Raw genomic sequence first — 18,450 nt, forward strand, 5'->3', positions numbered from 1 at the left:
ATATGAATGTACCGCAATCAGGCACGTTTGTTGCTTGGGGCGGGGGCCAGAGCAAGCATGCACAGCCTTATTTGTGACATTTTCCGTGGCCTCCCACACCACCTTCTTCCATGCATCAGCAAGCCAAAGGCAGGGTGGCATTTCAATTGGCACGCAGTGGAATATTAGGAAGCTATCTCAGAGCACTGATCCATCTAGCCCAGTTTTGTCTACACTGACCGGCAGGGGCTCTCCAGGCAAGAGTTTTCCCCAGCCCCACCTGGAGGTGCTGTGGATTGACCCTGTGGCCTTCTGCATGCAACACAGGTGCTCTACCACTGAGCTACAGCCCCTTCCCCACAGAGGCAAAGGGGGGGGGGAGAAAGGAGACCAAGAAAAAAGAAGCTCTGTGGATCTTTTGGGTCATGGTGAAAACCACTTTCCAGAGAAGGAGAAGGAGAGGGGCTAAGCCAGGGGGTCACCAACCTTTTTCAGCCGTGGGCCTTGTAGGGGGCCGGACTATATTTTGGAAAAAAAAATATGAAGAAATTCCTATGCCGCACAAATAACCCAGAGATCCATTTTAAATAAAAGGACACATTCTACTCATGTAAAAACACGCTTGATTCCCAGACCGTCCGCGGGCCGGATTTAGAAGGCGATTGAGCCGCATCTGGCCCACGGGCCTTAGTTTGGGGACAATTGCCTTCCCACTGAGCAATTGCCTTCCCACTGAGGCCAAATGTGACGCAGACCCTCTCCCACCACCTTCCTCACAATGTACCACTGCATCACCTTGCATCCATCCTTTGTTGCCATTGCCTCTTTTCCTTATCCACATTTTGTGTCAAACGGGAACATTATCAGAGGTGCACAACTGCCATGCTCAGGAGCATCTCGCGAGGAGTGTTTCTGACACCTGAACAAGGAAAGGACATATTTCTTTATTTAAAAGTATTTATTCCTTTAAACAATTTATCTACTGCTTAACTTCAAAAGCCACTCAGCAATTTACAAAGATACAATACAAAAAAAAAAAAAAAAACTATAACATCAAACTTTGGTTTGAATGCCTGCTGGATTTTTTTTTTTTTTTTAGTCTACTGTAGGAGCTTCATGAGAAGAGAAGACTCCCTAGAAAAAACCCTGATGTTGGGAAAGATGGAGGGCACAAGGAGAAGGGGACGACAGAGGATGAGATGGTTGGACAGTGTTCTCAAAGCGAGTAGCATGAGTTTGGCCAAACTGTGGGAGGCAGTGAAAGATAGGCATGCCTGGCGTGCTCTGCTCCATGGGGTCACAAAGAGTCGGACACGACTGAACAACAACAACTGTAGGAGCTGGAAATTCAGTAGGGAAGGAAGAGGCCTGTCCAACCTCAACTAGAAGGAATTCCATAAAACTGCAATGCAAAATGCACAGCTCCCCAAGCCATGGGGGACCAAGGACAGTGTCTCCCCTGAAGGTCTCAGCGATCAGGCAGGGGAATGAGAGATCAGATGATCCTTGGGGTATCCTAGACCCAAATTGTTAAGGTGACTTTGGGCTCCCCTTTTAGAAAGGATGCCCAAAGCCGTAAGCATTGAAGAACACAGGAGAACCCCAAATATTTTCTGAGTGTCAAATGCAAAGCGCTTTTGCATACATGTACTTGGCCCAGTGACAGCTGTGTTTGCTGTGCCTTCCAGGAGCTTTGAGTCACTCAGGTTCTTACCTCCGCACTTAAAACTCTGAAGGCAGACATAAATCTGAGTCCTCCTTGGATTCTTAAGATGGCTGAGATGCTTTTAAATTGGTTTTGAATTCTGAATTCATAGTGACTGACAACAACAGTGTTATGGGAAAGAGATGGAGGGCTGCCTGGGCTGGAGTTCAGCTTTCCATAGAGTTTTATGTGGCCTTAAAGACAGGCAGACTGATCGTGGCCTGAGTCCATTTCAACAGATACAGGAAAGGAAGGTGAGTGATAACTTGTGGGTGAGCAACTGTGCCTGCGGTCCATGTCTGTTCTGTGCCTTGGCTCACCCAAGTGCATGTACATCTTGCCTGACAGGAAGCAGGTAGCTGTTGTTACCTTGGGACATGATTTTCCATCTTCAGGAGATGAGTCAGATGGGGAATTGCATCTGGGGCCACAACCAGAAACATGGGGGGAGGGCCGTGGAGCAGGAGCACAGCACCTCTTTCACTTAAAACAATCCCATGCCTTCTGTTTAGCAGTGTGTTGAATAAACTGATCTGGGAAGCCACAGAAGATGTCTTGAAAAAGACTTTGCATGCTTGCTGTGGTCCTAACCCAAGCAAGACTTAAGGAAGGGATACATAAGTTTTTTTGGCCCAGTGGATCAGTTCTTTTGTCTCCCCACCCCCCACCCCATGGGCCAACTTTGACACCCCATAGGCCACTCACCTGCCAATCACCTGATGTCACTATTAGCTTGTAGGCTGGAGGTTCCCCACTCCTGTCACAAGGGGGCAGCAAGAGAGAATGGAAGTGATCCAAGCATGAGGGGGCAGCAAGGGATAATGGGTGGAGTCCTTCAAAAAAGAGCAGAAGACCGTTGGGCATACCTGGGCAATAGTTCATATTTCAATTATAAAGTCAATAACCTTTTTCTGGTCTCATGGGTACCTTGTCAATCCCGTGTAAGCCTGCTGCTATTTTCTCGTTATTTCAACATTGTCTACATGCAAATGAATGCAAAAATCTGGTTCACTTATTCTAGAGAGTAGTGAAGAAATGCTAGCAAAAAGCGGGGGGGGGGGTATTAAAAATGAGAGCAACAATCTCCTTTTGTGTCAATTGCAACTTCTTGGCTTCGCTGCTATGGTTACCACTTTGTTAATTTTATCTCTATTTAAAAGAAAACAATAACAAAACACCTTTTGAAATGTTTGAAGTGCTGAAATGTCATCTCGCCTGAATATGAAAAGATGCCTGTCTTTCTCTGAAAATAAAGGACCCGTCTAGGAAACCTGCAGCAGAACAGGGGAGGGGGGGTATCTGTTTTCTGATGTGCTATTCTTCCCCTCTCTCCTGCGGCCCCAATCACTGCTCTCTACCATGAGATGATCCACAAAACAGGCACAATGTCAAAAACCGGGATGTGAAATCAAATGAGATGTCAATCTATAATGCCACCCTCCCCGCTCTCCAAGAATATATATGTGTGTTTTTCTCATTGGATTTTATGTTGTCTTTGCAGCCGCGATATTGTTATTCTTCCTTAACATTGGTAGTATATAGTTTGCTGCAAATAAAATAAAGAAAGGCGGGGAGAATCTGGGTTGCATCCGGCTAAGTATAGAACCGTTGAGATGAATGGACTTCAATTATAAAGTCAATAACATGCCCATTCACTTCAGTGGGGCAATTCTACATAGGACTGGCATTGGTAGAGCAGTGATACATCATAATATACCCCGGGTTACGTAAGCGATCCGTTCTTGGTCGTGGTAAGTAACGCAGGCGGGCGTATCACGAACGCACAAAAAAAACCCGGAAGAAGCGTGATTTGAGCGCTTCTGCGCAGGCAAAGAACACTCACACAAGACTAGTGACGAGTGTGTTCTGGAAAGATGGTGTACAGTTGAGGAGGGGTTTGCCCTGGGCCAAGTCCCAAGAGGCAGATAGAGTAAGTCTAGAGGGCCTTACTTGCTTCTCAAACCTCAGGTTCCATGCTCCTGGCTTTCACAATTGTGTGCCACACACACACTCACCAATAGCTCACTCCCTAGGGAGCATGATCAGGTTAATTTTGTAATCACATGGTGGCAAATCCTCAGAAAAGCCTTGGGGTTCTCTATGAGTGATGAATTGAAGATCTCAGAACTCTCCAAGACCTTTGAGCTACCACTGAGGGTGAGCCATTGGGATCCTGTCAGGATGAACAGGAGTTGTTTCTTTACAGGACCATACCCTCCAACATTTCTCTAATGAAAATAGAGACATCCTATTCAATAATAATAGTAATAATAATAATACCCCACCCATCTGATTGGGTTGCCCCAACCACTGTGGGTGGCTTCCAACATATATAAAAACATAATAAAACATTATACTTTAAAAAATAACAGGCTGCCTTCATATGTCTTCTAAAGGTTGTATAGACACTTATCTCATTGGCTGGGGGGGGGGTTCACATAACTCCATGCCCTCCAATATTTCTCTGATGAAAATAGGGACATCCTAGGGAAAAGCAGGACATCCCAGGATCAAGTCAGAAACCAGGAGGGTTTGTCCCTGGAAAATAGGGACACTTGGAGGGTCTACAGGACCTGGTTTTGAACCAAACGGCAGGAAGAATTTAGTCCACACAACAATGACCAAGGAGGGGGTCAGGATGGGAGAGCTCACAATTGTTATTCAAGGACACCATCAGCCTCCTCCTCCTCCTCTGCCTACTTTGCATGGAACAGGAGCCACACGTTAGGTCAGAGGCCTAGCAAGAGCCTGAGGCTAAACTAATTATTGTGATTTGCTCGTCTTCCGTAATTAATCGAGGGAAAGCTTAAGGCTGTTAGCAGCTTTAAAGAAAGTAAATCTGAAGGGCCAATTAATTAAAAGCAGCAGTGTTTAATGAGGACCTTTTGCTTCCCTCGTGTTGATTGTTATATTTGTCAAGAAAGTTACCATTTCCCACTGTCTGTCAAGATCTCGTCTGAGCTTGTAAAACAGATCTTCTTAATGCCTGGGCGCTTTAACCACTTGACACAGGGAACAAAAGCTTTCGATTACAAAGCAGTTTACAGAGATTATAATGGAATGAACTACGACCACACTCCTTTCCCCCTACCACATAGGCACACGGCACACTTTTTCAACAATCAATTGAAGGTAACAGTTGAGTTCAAATGGGAAGTGTTAAGATCAGAATGTCAGTCCTGCTGGCAGAGATAATGTCCTGCAGCAAATGACCCTGGAGATGGAGTTGCCAGAACTTCAGCTTGCAGCTAAAATGACAGAAATGATTTCTTGGAACTAGGAGGCAATTTTCCTTCCTTCCCAAGTCTTACATGCCATGAACACTCGATACAGGGAAAGAGATACACCCTGGAGTTATTTTGGCCCATGCATCTCCATCTTTTTGAACAAGAGTATCCATGGCCTTTTGGCAGTTCCGTATAGTTAAAGCTATGGTTTTCCCAGTAGCAATGTATGGAAGTGAGAGCATAAAGAAGGCCTGATGGCCAAAGAATTGATGCTTTTGAATTATGGTGCTGGAGGAGACTCTTGAGAGTCCCATGGACTGCAAAAAGATCAAACTTATCCATCCTTAAAGAAATCAGCCCTGAGTGCTCACTGGAAGGACAGATCCTGAAGTTGAGGCTCCAGTACTTTGGCCACCTCATGAGAAGAGAAGACTCCCTAGAAAAAACCCTGATGTTGGGAAAGATGGAGGGCACAAGGAGAAGGGGACGACAGAGGATGAGATGGTTGGACAGTGTTCTCGAAGTGACTGGCATGAGTTTGGCCAAACTGCGGGAGGCAGTGAAGGATAGGGGTGCCTGGCGTGCTCTGGTCCATGGGGTCACAAAGAATCGGACACAACTGAATGACTGAACAACAACAAAGTACAGTGGTTCCTTTTGTTACAAACTTAATTTGTTCCGGAGGTCCATTTTTAACCTGAAACCATTCTTAACCTGAGGTACCACTTCTGCGTTAGCAGAGTCTGTAACCCGAAGCGTTTGTAATCTGAGGTGTTTGTAACCCAAGGTACCTGCTGGGACCTGCTGTTGAAGGATGGGTAATAAATGTGATAATATTGCCACCGTTAAGGTACCTGTCGCTGCCTCATAGAAAGGTGAAACTGCAGGGGCCCTTGGACCAGCTCCTCCTCTTTGCTGTCACTTCCTGTTTACTTTCTTTATATATAGTCTGGTGACTTCTGTTTCAGTGTATCTGAATAAGTGTGCATGCACACAAAAGTTCATACCAAGAACAAACTTAGTTGGTCTCTAAGGTGCTACTGGAAGGAATTTTTTTTTATTTTTTTTATTTTGTTTTCACTATGGCAGACCAACATGGCTATCTACCTGTAACTTTTAAGTTGAATTACTTAAAGAAATGAACCTTTCCACGATATTCTAATTTTTCGAGTTTCACCTGTATACTCTGCGTATGACTTAGCTGGAGACAACCCAATGATTTCAACACATAATCAATGCATCTCATTACAGTGGGGAAGACTGTGGCCAGGTGTGCCTGCTCAATGTGATGTCCAGGTGCTCACTGTTGCTGGACAAGCTCCCTCCTGCTCTTTATCTTTAAACCAAATTTTGAGTGGGCAGCCCTTCAAATAAAGGATTTCTTCCAATAGAGGAGTGTGCTCTGCCAAGAAGGGTGCATGCTGAAGAAATATAGTAACATGTCAAACAGCTTCCAAAGGCTGCATTCTGAGGGCACTTTCTCCACATCATTTCCTTAGCTGTTATTTTGTGTGATCTTTCACACAACATAAAAGACATTTCTGAAAACGTAGTGGAGGTTTAGTGCGCATTTCTGGGTTAACTGTTTCCAGGGGGGGGGGAATCAATTTGCAACATTATTAACTCAGGAATTCATGGGTGTTTTCATGCTGTAACATCATGTCACAAAATTGGAGGCAGTTTTCCAGTATAAAGTTCTTTTCCATAGCTTCAAATTTAGTGTGACTTGGTGGTCTATTGATCAAAACGCCATAACACAACAGGTACTGCAGCGTCAAAGCAATGTTAGAAAGCAGGAAGGAAGCACTGGCATTATAACCAGTAAAACCAGCACAATCAACCCCACATCTCAGTGAAGCCCAAGTTTTTAACAAAGTACCCATTGAGAACAAGAAAATAGGGACTGCCCCTTGTAAATAGGGATACGGTTCAGCTCTCCTTCCTAAACACTGGAATCTCAACAGCCTTGCAGCACAGATCACTGTTTGTTGACCTTATTTTAGCCTTCTGGTACTCCAATTTGCTTTAGAGTACATTTTAATTATGATGTGTTATTAATTACAGTATATTTTAATAATAGCATGCAATTGATTTTTTAAAAATGTTTTGTAAACTGCTTAGATGCTTGTTTTTGCATTAAGCAGCATATAAATTAATAAATGAAAGCAACAGCAATAACAACTCTGGACAATGGCAATGACTGAAAAGTTGACGCACCAAAGAAAATGAGTGACCTGACAATCACCTGATGATGATGATGATGATGATGATGATAGTAATAACAGCAACTTGCAGTTTATGAAACATAGCAGTGATACTGTAGTTGTTAATTAAGTTCAGGGATCATCTGTGCTATCGTACAGTTCAAAATAGGAAGATGCATTATGCTGAGTCAGACCGTTGGTCCATCTAGCTTAATGTTGCTGACACCAACTGGGATATATTTTCTTATATATATTTAGCAGGGTTTTAAAAAGCTTGGAAGCTGGAGCTACTCCAACCCCACCCATCGTCTGTCTCATTCTAGCACTAGCATTTTATTTTGTTTTTTAGAGGTAAAACACACGCAATTCCCAAAGAGAAAATGTTCCTTACTTACAGTTACTTCATATTCCCAACACTTCTTTTTCAGTGTATCTGAAGAAGTGTGCATGCACACAGAAGCTCATACCAAGAACAAACTTAGTTGGTCTCTAAGGTGCTACTGGAAGGAATTTATTTTATTTTTTATTTTGTTTTTTCATATTCACAAGGTTGGCTTTGGGTTCTGATTCTACATCGTGGGAAGAGGTTTCATGGCTGCTTCATGCAGGGAGGGGAGAGGGAGAGCAGGAGGAACAGGCAGAGCTTAGTGTGGGCAACCACAAAGTGTATTTTCCATGACTATCTGTCTGTCAGTGTGGTGTAGTGGTTAAGAGTGGTAGACTCGTAATCTGGGGAACCGGGTTCGCGTCTCCGCTCCTCCACATGCAGCTGCTGGGTGACCTTGGGCTAGTCACACTTCTTTGGAGTCTCTCAGCCCCACTCACCTCACAGAGTGTTTGTTGTGGGGGAGGAAGGGAAAGGAGAATGTTAGCCGCTTTGAGACTCCTTCGGGTAGTGATAAAGCGGGATATCAAATCCAAACTCTTCTTCTTCTTCTTCTTAGCCCTGCCCTCTACTGACTAGAAGCATGCAAGTTAGCTTATATCCAACAGATGCTGGAGGTTGAACCTAGGCCCATCTGTTTACAAAGCAAATGCTCTACCACTCAGCTGCAGCCCTTCCCGCAAAAACATTCCTTCTAACATTTAAAATGTATGTGGACCTTAGAAGGTGGAGTAGCTGTAACCATGGCATGGCAGTTTTCCTTCTTCTCCAAGCCCACTTCTAATATGCAGCCCATGTACTCTGAGACCAGCTTGCCCCTCATCTCTGAGCATCTCTTAATGGTCCCAGCATGTTCTCTTTCCACCTGCACTTTGCTGCTTTAACACAAGGCAATCGACATGTAAATCATAACCCACCATCTGTTCCTAACTTGATCACATGTGGTGGGGAATTATAATAAAATGGTGCTCCGGGGAGTTCAAGTGCCCGTCCCATGCTCTCTGGCGGAGAGTGGATCTTAATTGCATATCCAAATCCACTGTTTTCTTTGCCAAGGTCCTGTGGTTCAGAAGGGATCAATCCAGCTGTCAGAGTCCAGCAGCAGCTTTCTAATCCAGATTATCTAAGGCCTGGCTGTCTGCTCCTCTCCAGTTTGGAAGCACAATCAATGATGCAATGTTATTCCTTCCTTCCAGGGAGCAACATAAAAAAACACACCCTCTGATGCAGAACAGATAAACAGAGCTTTTCACCCATCACTTTTACATAATAAAGCAGGCAGACTAAGACTAAATAGTAAAGCAGACTGGATCTCTATACAGCAGAGGGAACCTGAAATGTTGGCCTTGATTTTAGCTTTAGTTTCAATATGTGATGGGTGGAGAAAATGATTTTCCAGTATGTTTAATCCATTATTCAAATACAAACTCACTCCAGATGAGAGATGGGGGAAAGGTTCAGGGCCTTCCTGAAACACTGAGCAAACCAAAATTGCATATACAATATGTCTGTTAGAAGAAGCGTGTGCTCAAATGCTCAAATTTTGCAGAGACTGATTGGTTATTTAAGGGGTGAGGTGATCATTCAGGTACCCTGGTCCCAAGCTGTTTGGGCTTTAGACACCAGAACCAGCACCTTGAATTTACCCTGGTAGCTAATTGGCACCCAATGCAATTAGGTGCAAATATATGAGTTTTGAGCTCCTGTCTAACTATTAAGGCAACAACTGCTGTCAACAGATCTCTGCTTCTCTATGACTTTTTCTAAGCCCCTTTTCAGCCATCTAAGCTAGTGACCATCACTGCATCTTGTGGTAGAGAATTTCATAATTACTTCTGGCGAAAGCATGGAAGTCATGCTTTCAAATATCAGAGGTATCAGAGGCAGAATGTGAGTCCTAGGTTCAAGTGTGGGTTGGTTTTCGAAAGAAAGAAAGAAAGAAAGAAAGAAAGAAAGAAAGAAAGAAAGAAAGAAAATGTCTGTGTTAGTGGTCCCCCATGGCTCAACACGGGCCTTATAAGTACTAGAAGATGTGCATTCAATGTCGTGGGTTCAAGACTCCAGAACTCCCTCCCAAATGAGAATAGATACATGACCTTCCAGGTACATGACTTAATAATTTCTAGTTCCAGCAGACATGTTAAGGTAGGTACTCCTCTGCATGAAGGAATAGGGAGAAGCAAATCACAAGACATATTCCAGCCAGGCAAAAAGGACAGTCAGTGGGATGTCTAGAAAGAAGTTGTGGCCAGGGAGAATATCAAGGACCAGATAGAGAGGTTTGCAGGGCTTGGGCTTGAGGTTACCCACCTCACTATAGGTCAAATGGCATAGGGTACATCCCATCCTTGAGAAGAAGAAACCATGCAACAAGTAAATACCTTTGTGGGTTTTATGAATTGCTTATCAAGAGTTGAATGCATTGCATGCATGGAGAATTAGAGGCAGGCATCTCTGACTTCCCTGCCATAAAACACACCCAGGAGATGCTCAGCAGCAAGTTTGCAACCATGTCAACACCAAATTCTTCATTGCTCTGCACGTGAAGATAAGTGCCAGACTCAGGCATCATGTACTCTTTGCTGTACAATAGAGAATACTTTGAGAAGTACTCCCTGGGGCACTTCAGTCATCACCGTGCAATGAAGCACAATGAGACATGTGAAAAGCCTTGGCAGTTGTTTTATGTCTGATTGGTGCTTTCATGAATAGTGGCATCAGTAATTCTTCCTTTATGTTGATGGCTGAGAAAACTCCAGCGACTCTTAATATGCTCAAGAGGTTAACCCTTAATCTGCTCAGACATCTGGCGGTCTGCTCCAAGTCCCTGAAGAAATTAGGATAGAAGCTGGGCTGAATCGTCCTCCCCACAGATTTCTGCAAGGCTCTCTCCCACAGGACCCTCCATCTGCTAAAAGATGGGTTTTGCCTCTGCTCATGAGTTTGCCCTCTTGGTGTTTTTAAGTGGGGCAAATCTTTGCAAATCCCAGGAGGGGGAATTCTGAGAGGGGAAGAGGAAGGGGGGGAGATAAAAGAGAAAATAGAGGGAGAAAGATGCAGAAAAGGAGAGTGGGGAGGGAAGGAATGTGGCTAATGCTTTCCCCACATAATACACAAAGGTCCCACTATCCGAACACAATACATTCTCAGGAAATGGTTTATTAAGCAAGTGTTCACATAATAAGCTCATGATTTCTATTTGTTCCTATGGGGAAATTTCTAATACATTCCTGACCCAGTGGAATTTTGACCACAAAATGATGAAAAGATTGTGGAAAACCCAGGAAAACCCTCTGAAACCTTGCAAAAGGCAAACTAGGAAGCGGGAGGGGGGGTGGGGGACATATTATTTCTGACCTCTCCCCAGTCTTCCATTCCTCTCTCCCAACATGGTTTCTGGTAAAACGGCTGCCACAGACCAGCAAAGCACAAAAAAGTAAAGCTTGTTTATGGCTGCTTATTTGTTTACAGTACTACACACAGGGCTGGCTGTTGGGCTCTCTGGCTCTGTGGTGTGTATTGCAAGGTTTGGGGTACTAATGTTTGGATAAGTGAATTTTCGTAAAATGAGCATTTGGATAGCGGGACCTGTGTGAACAAGAACTCAGGGACATTCAATGAAACTAAAGGTTGGGAGATTCAAGATTCAGACCAGTGAAAGTACTTGTTCACACAATGCATAGTTATGCTATGGGATTCGGGCCCCCCCCCCACCAGAAGCAGTGATGGCCGCCAACCTGGATGGCTTTAATGAGACAAATTGTTGGAGGAGAAAGCTATCCATTGACACTAGTCATGATGACCATGCTCTGTCTCCATGGCCAGAGACAGTTCTTGGAAACCACAGGAGGGGAGAGTGCTCCTGTGCTCAGGTTCTGCTTGTGGACATCCCACAGGCATCTGGAGCAAGCTTGTTTCCTTCTACTCCAGAGGGTAGGACCTGAACCCCCAGATTCAAATTACAATAAAGGAAACTCTGACTTTCTGTCAGCTAGAGCTGCTCCACAGTGGAATGGGCTGCATTGGAAGATGGTGGACTCTCCATCATTGGGGGTTTTTAAACAGAGATTGGAGTGCCAACTGTCAGGAATTCTTCAGTTGTGATTCCTGCATTGCAAGGGGTTGGACCTTGGGATCCCATCCAACTCTTTGTTGTTGTTGTTTAGTTGTTTAGTCATTTAGTCATGTCCGACTCTTCGTGACCCCATGGACCAGAGCACGCCAGGCACTCCTGTCTTCCACTGCCTCCCGCAGTTTGGTCAAACTCAAGTTGGTAGCTTTGAGAACACTGTCCAACCATCTCATTCTCTGTCGTCCTCTTCTCCTTGTGCCCTCCATCTTTCCCAACATCAGGGTCTTTTCCAGGGAGTCTTCTCTTCTCATGAGGTGGCCAAAGTACTGGAGCCTCAGCTTCAGGATCTGTCCTTCCAGTGAGCACTCAGGGCTGATTTCCTTCAGAATGGATAGGTTTGATCTTCTTGCAGTCCATGGGACTCTCAAGAGTCTCCTCCAGCACCATAATTCAAAAGCACCAGTTCTTCGGCCATCAGCCTTCTTTATGCTCTCACTTCCATACATCACTACTGGGAAACCCATAGCTTTAATTATACGAACCTTTGTCGGCAAGGTGATGTCTCTGCTTTTTAAGATGCTGTCTAGGTTTGTCATCACTTTTCTCCCAAGAAGCAGGTTATCGTGGAACCCAAGAAAGTAAAATCTCTCACTGCCTCCATTTCTTTCCCTTCTATTTGCCAGGAGGTGATAGGACCAGTGGCCATGGTCTTAGGTTTTTTGATGCTGAGCTTCAGACCATATTTTGATCTCTCCTCTTTCACCCTCTACAATTCTATTATTCTCCAAGGCTCTTCCTAACAGGCTCTGTTGCAGACCTTTAGTCCATGAGTGTGTGTGTGTGTGTGTGTGTGTGTGTGTGTGTGGTGTGTGTTTTAAATCCAGCCCAGAACATTTTGAAATTATTACAGTCCACTTGCTCTGTAATTATAAAAACCTGAAATTACTTTGAAGCTTCAGCTATGCAAGAGGAATGCTGCAATTACTCCACCAAGCCATTTGCAACCTAATTATCTGCGGGTGTCATATGCTTATATTTGCGCATAAATGGGAGCCGTTTAAGGGCGAGCCATGACCAAAAGTATACCTCCAGGCTCCTCCGTTAATATGCTTGGCCTCTTGAAACGATCTCCAATAAACTAAGAAAACAATAATCATACGTTACACGCTGCTTTAATGGTTGGCTCTGCGGCAGGGGTGCTTCCAGTTGAAGGAAACCCAAAGAGGGGGAGGAAAGGAGGTTAGTGAGTTATAGCTCAGCAACACTGAAGTTATTAGCACTTGCATTCTGGTTCAGAGAGAGAGTAATATTCTGGCAAGTCGAACAGGCTCACTGCTCTTGTATCTCCTGAGAGTTAACCTCTAATTATGACTAAGGGCATGTACTTGCAGAAAACTCACCTCCAAAGGCAGGTCTTGGATGTGCTTATTTATGCCATCATATCCCTGACAACCCCAAAGGCCCCATGGAAAGATTACATGCATTCTTTGCCTAACCACAGAGCAGGTGTAAGTAACTAGCCATGCCAGAGAAGGATTTTTGTTGGCATATAATACCCACAGAAACACTGGTTCACTTGTATGGGAAGGTCGCACCCAACCAGTTCTAAATGGGGCTACATGCCCCTTAAAACAGATGTGAGAAACCAGGGCTGGATCTACACTGGTCTATAAAAACACTATTAAAGGCTATATTAAAAAGTTATATAGCTCTCAATGTAATTTCCTATTGCCAACAGATTGCTGCTCAGCAGCGCCCTCTGGCACCACATTTTTATAACGCATTTTAACGTTATAACCAAGCAGTGTAGATATGCCTCAAATCTCTCTACCTAGCTCTCAGAACTTCTGCCAGGCCACACCCTTCAGTCACCCTGCTTTGCACCCCAAATGCTTTTCCCTGGCCTGATCATGTGTCTTGCTTGCCTGGATGGAGGTGAGAATGTGTGTGTAGAAACTAGCCTAACCATACAAAGGCAAGATTTACATGGACTGCCCCACCTCTGGCCCTGCCCACCACTGACATGCAGCCTTTGGAAGGTTGCCTTGCAGTAAATGTGGTCTTCAGGGTGAAAAAAGGTTCCTTATCCCTATCTTTAAAGGATCGGGTTCATAGTTTGGAGATGCACATTGCTCCAGCTTTGTCTGTTGAGGGAGAAGAGGGCACTGAGTGTCTTCTACCAGTTGAGGCCAGTGCACCAGCTGCAACCTTTCCTAAACAGAGATCGTCACAGTTAAATGAGTCGAATGCTTTTAGAACCAGGCACCATCCTCAACACCATTCCACCCCTTCCTCAACATTAAATCTAGGAGTCTTTCAAAAAGGAGATCCTATCCATAGTTTTTTATATTCTTGTACATAGGACTGGTATTTTATGAGACAGCGGTATACAAATACTTTTGTAAGATAAATAAGCAAATAACATTTCTGCAAACTTCTTGTGCCATCCTTGAATCATAGAATGCTAACACCTCGAGGGCAACACGTTGGCTACTCCTGAGACAGAGCAAAAGCAGAGTCATTCGCTACAAAGCAGCATATTGGATGCCCACATAAGATCCCCAGAGAGAGTCTCTGCACCTTCAAGGTGCCTCCAATCAATTCTTATTTGCCCCTCCATAACAAGGGTCGTCAGTCACCTTTCCCAACGTTGACAGGCATCTCAAAAGACAGAGAGGTCCCCACACATTTCCTAACCATTCAGTGCCATCAGCTGATTTTTTTCCTACTGGCTGATCATCAGCAGGCAGGTTGCTGTTCTACCACCCAGCAATGTGATCAAAGAAAAGAGGGAGATACAGGAATTAGTTGTCATTGTGGACACACTCACACGTACACACCATCAGTACCCTCCTATACTATGTACTGTATACAACTTGGAACCAGGAGACCTGAAAGATCATCTCTCCTATACGTACCAAACTGATCACCTAAGCTCTGCAGGTACCATTTTATCAGAAGGCCTGTTCTGCACAAAACAGGAATTGGGAACCTACCCTTTGGAATTCTCTCCGGATAAATATTAGATTGGCACCACGTTTGCGGTCCTTTTGGCGCTGACTGAATACTTATATACTTGAGTATAAGCCTAGTTTTTCAGCACATTTTTTGTGCTGAAAAAGCTGCCCTCGGCTTATACTTGAGTGAGGCGGGCGGTGGGGGCGGCGAGAAAGAAGCCCTTTCTCTCCGCTCGTGCCGCCACCCGCTCTCCCCAGTCAACCATTCCTTAAGAAGCGTACAAGAACAGCGGTTCTTTACTCTCCCCAGGCAGCTTGTTCCATTCCTGAACTGCTCGCATAAATGCAAGCTTGCCAAAGGAGGAAGAGGAAGGAGCAGCCCAAAGGGCTGCTTTTGGGCTGCTCGTTCCTCCTCCTCCTCTAGAGCGGCAAAGGTGAACCGGCTTATGCTCGAGTCAATAAGCTTTCCCAGGTTTTTGTGGGAAAATTAGGTGCCTCGGTTTATATTCGGGTCGGCTTATATTCGGGTATATACGGTATTTTCCTTTTCCAACAAGCCTTTCAAGTAGAGCTCTTTCCTAGTCTTCATCAGTATTGACATTTGCTTTTAGATGTATTACTTGTTTTATCATTTGTGTGTCTGCTGCCCTGGGCTCCTTTGGAACATAGGGTGGAATTTCTATTATTATTATTATTATTATTATTATTATTATTATTATTATTATTATTAGACCCCCTTATGAAAGCTCATGGCAAACAGTCTTTGGCAATGCTGTTTTTCTATTACATTTGAATGCTTTGGGTTTCCCAAGGGACAGGAAATGGGTGTGCTGTATTTCTTTAACAATATATGCCACTTGAGAAAGAATAAAAGTTAGTAATTGTTCCCACGGTGATACTCCTCTTTTAAAACTTAATTAAAACCCTTTAGTAGGCTTGCCCACCCCTGCCTCCTTCGTCTCTCTCCTCCCATTTCTACTCTGCTCGCCGTAAGAACATGTTCCTTTCATAGTGGGAAGATTAAATACACTTTCATGTTATCCAGAACAAATTAAAAATTAAACAAAGTCATTTAGCTGCTTTTGAAATACGCCTTTTGTGTTTCCACACTTTCTGTTGCCTGTCATTTGAATTGGAAAGCAAACAGATGTCCCGGCGTGCTTGAAGGCACATTCGGGCGGAGATACTGTTAAAAATAGCTTCAAATAAATCCTCAAAACTAAACAATAATGCTACAGGTAGCAACAAGGAAGGGAAGAACAATCTGGCATCCGGCTTCCCTATCCCAACCCTGTGTGATATTGTTGTGCAAAACTGGAGATGAGAAAGAGGTTTGCGCAACAGTTTATCTCAAGCTCATTTCAAAATCCTGTCATTTTGCCTGTTGATGGAACTTTGAACCAGAGAGGGAGAGAGGGAGATAAAAGATAAGAGTATCACAACAGACATAAACAGAACTGGGGAGGGTTTGGAGGAGTCTTTGGATAATGTGGCTGTGAAAGACAATGCAAACATGATAGCATTACTCTTGTTACCTGGTAGAAATTCTCCCAGATTTGCCTGCTCTTTCAGTGCCTGGCAGCACAACCCTATCTATGTGTGTTTACTCAGAAATCGTTTCCAATCAAGTGGAACGCCATACCAATTCAACATAAAGTTCCATATAATAAAAATGTAAGACCGTCATCACGCAGCCCACACTGGAGCATTTGCAGTGCTTTTTTTCTGGGTTTACTCAACGGTACGCAGTACTGGCACCTCCCCCCACATACACACACATACCAATGTTAAGTTGTTACTATAACAACTTCATGGTGAGTACCAGCACCTTTCTTTTTTTTGTGATACCACATCACAATCCTGGTTTTGCATGCGGTCTAGGCGGGATAGGGGACCAAAGTGAAGACACGTTGCACAAGAGCAGTGGGCATGGCACGGGATCAAGAAGGGAGGGATACTGAGAGGGGGAAAGTGGCTGATTAAAACAATGGCAGAAGTTTGAGCAAAGTACCTTTGTTATTTACCTCATGAAGTGTGGTTAGAATTGCATTTGCAGACTGGAGAAGCTGCCACAGGCACAACTCAGAGAAACTGCAACCAAGCATGTATTGGGGATGCAGTGGAAAGCTTCTGTCAAGCCTGCTTTCAGCAGAGGAGAGCTCAGGGAGGGGACCCTCTGGGCACCAGGGAAAGTTTCTATGGCTGCACGTGTGACCATGGGCAGCACACTGGCAACCCCTGTTTCAGGGTCTGGGCCTGGATAGTTTGCTTCAATCCAGACTCTACCTTTCACCCTGTTTCAAGGACCAGTCATTTAATAGAAGCAGAAACCATGGTACTCATTATTGGCCTGGGGAGAGAAGATCCAGTGTCAAGTCCAGGATTTTGGGAGAAGGGCACCAGAAACCAGAAGGAGCCAGTGTAGTGCCTATCAAATATTGTTTGATACCAACTCCCATCAGCTCTAGTCAGTTTGGCCTACGGTTGGGTTTATAGGAGTTTGAGTCTAAGGTGTCATGCCTAGCACTGGTGCCAGACAATGAGTCCTTGGAGGATGAACCAGACACAACACAGGTCATGAAACTTGAGGAGCAGCCATTGATGGTGTCCTGGAACCAACGGCGAGGATCCCCTTGAGGGACCTTCCCACTGAGTGGAGGGAGAGTTTTGCTAAAGAGCCATTGGAGCTATCTGAGGAAGGGGTGGAGCCAAAAGGTCCAAAAGGAGATAGCATAACACACATCTATGGACCTAGAATCATTGCACAGCTAATCTGTATGGGGTCTACTTGTGAATAAACAATATCTAGAACTTCTTTGCTCTCCACCTCCTCTCACTTGGCAGAAATACTGGCTCAGGGCCTTCAAACCATATCTTTTTTGTATATACAAGACTCTGTAGGTATTTATTCAGCACATTAGATACAGTGACTGTTCATTTGCCTTTCCTGGCTTTGATCTTCCTCAGGTAGAATTCTAGTTCCTTGCCTTCCAGAAGATATCCATCTGCTCGACCACACTGCCTAGGTCAGGAGGCAATACAAGCAAGTAGCTTCCCTTGTTGGAACTGCTCTTCCAGAAGACTACTAATCTTGGCATTCTTTTTTCTTTCATCATACTTCTTCTGAATTTTCTTTGAACGCTTCTTGTTTAAGATTTCTTCTTCCTCAGGAGTCAACTTGGCACCCTTTTTGCGCCCGAGTGGCAAGGCATAGTGGGCTTCATACCACTGTCGGTATGGTGTGCTGTCAATGAGGACAGTGCAATTTTTGACCAGGGTCTTTGTGCGCACCAACTCATTGTTAGACGCATTGTACACTACGTCAATGATTCTGGTTTTGCGGGTACAGCATTCAGACCCCCAAGAGAAGTTTCCAACATCGAGACGCAGAACACGGTATTTTTTATTCCCTCCACGTACCCTTACTGTGTGAATTCTCCTAGGGCCAATTTTGGTATTGGCAGGGGGTCGTCCCAACTCATACCGGTACTTCCTCTTCTTGTGGTAGGGCTTTCGCTTTCCCCCGGTCTTGCGGCGCTTGTGCCAGTTGTCCCTGGAGATACCCATCCTTCTCTGGAAGCACCGACTGCAAAGAGCCAAACCATATCTTAAGGTTCAAGGAGGCATATACAGGCATTCTTCCAGGTAACCTACTTCCAAGGCATTCAGCCCTGCCTCAAACTGAGCTTACACATGCAATGAGAAAAATGAAGCAGAGAAGGAGGGGGAATTAAATTAATCTCCTGGGTTTCTCCGCCCTCCCTCTCAGCAGTTTCTCCTCATCCTGTCAGGGCCCCCCACAACCACCCCCACCAGCATGCTCACCAGGAGCCCAAAATCCCAGCAGGAGAAATGGAGTCATTGGGCATTAGCTAGCAGCTCTAAACTCATCAAGGGTGGGCGGTAAATGGATTTGATTAA

At 44.6% G+C, this 18,450-nt stretch overlaps 1 protein-coding gene across 1 annotated transcript; it reads right to left on the bottom strand.

Moving 5' to 3' along the window:
• Positions 1-17,415: 17,415 nt before the first annotated feature.
• Positions 17,416-18,121, bottom strand: LOC117038839 (40S ribosomal protein S8-like). The gene has a single exon (XM_033135784.1). The coding sequence runs from the start codon at positions 18,094-18,096 to the stop codon at positions 17,557-17,559; it is 540 nt and encodes a 179-aa protein (XP_032991675.1). The 5' UTR covers positions 18,097-18,121; the 3' UTR covers positions 17,416-17,556.
• Between the last annotated feature and the right edge of the window lie 329 nt (positions 18,122-18,450).

This window comes from Lacerta agilis, chromosome 17 (genome assembly GCF_009819535.1).
Source record: "Lacerta agilis isolate rLacAgi1 chromosome 17, rLacAgi1.pri, whole genome shotgun sequence".
Lineage (NCBI taxonomy): Eukaryota > Metazoa > Chordata > Lepidosauria > Squamata > Lacertidae > Lacerta > Lacerta agilis.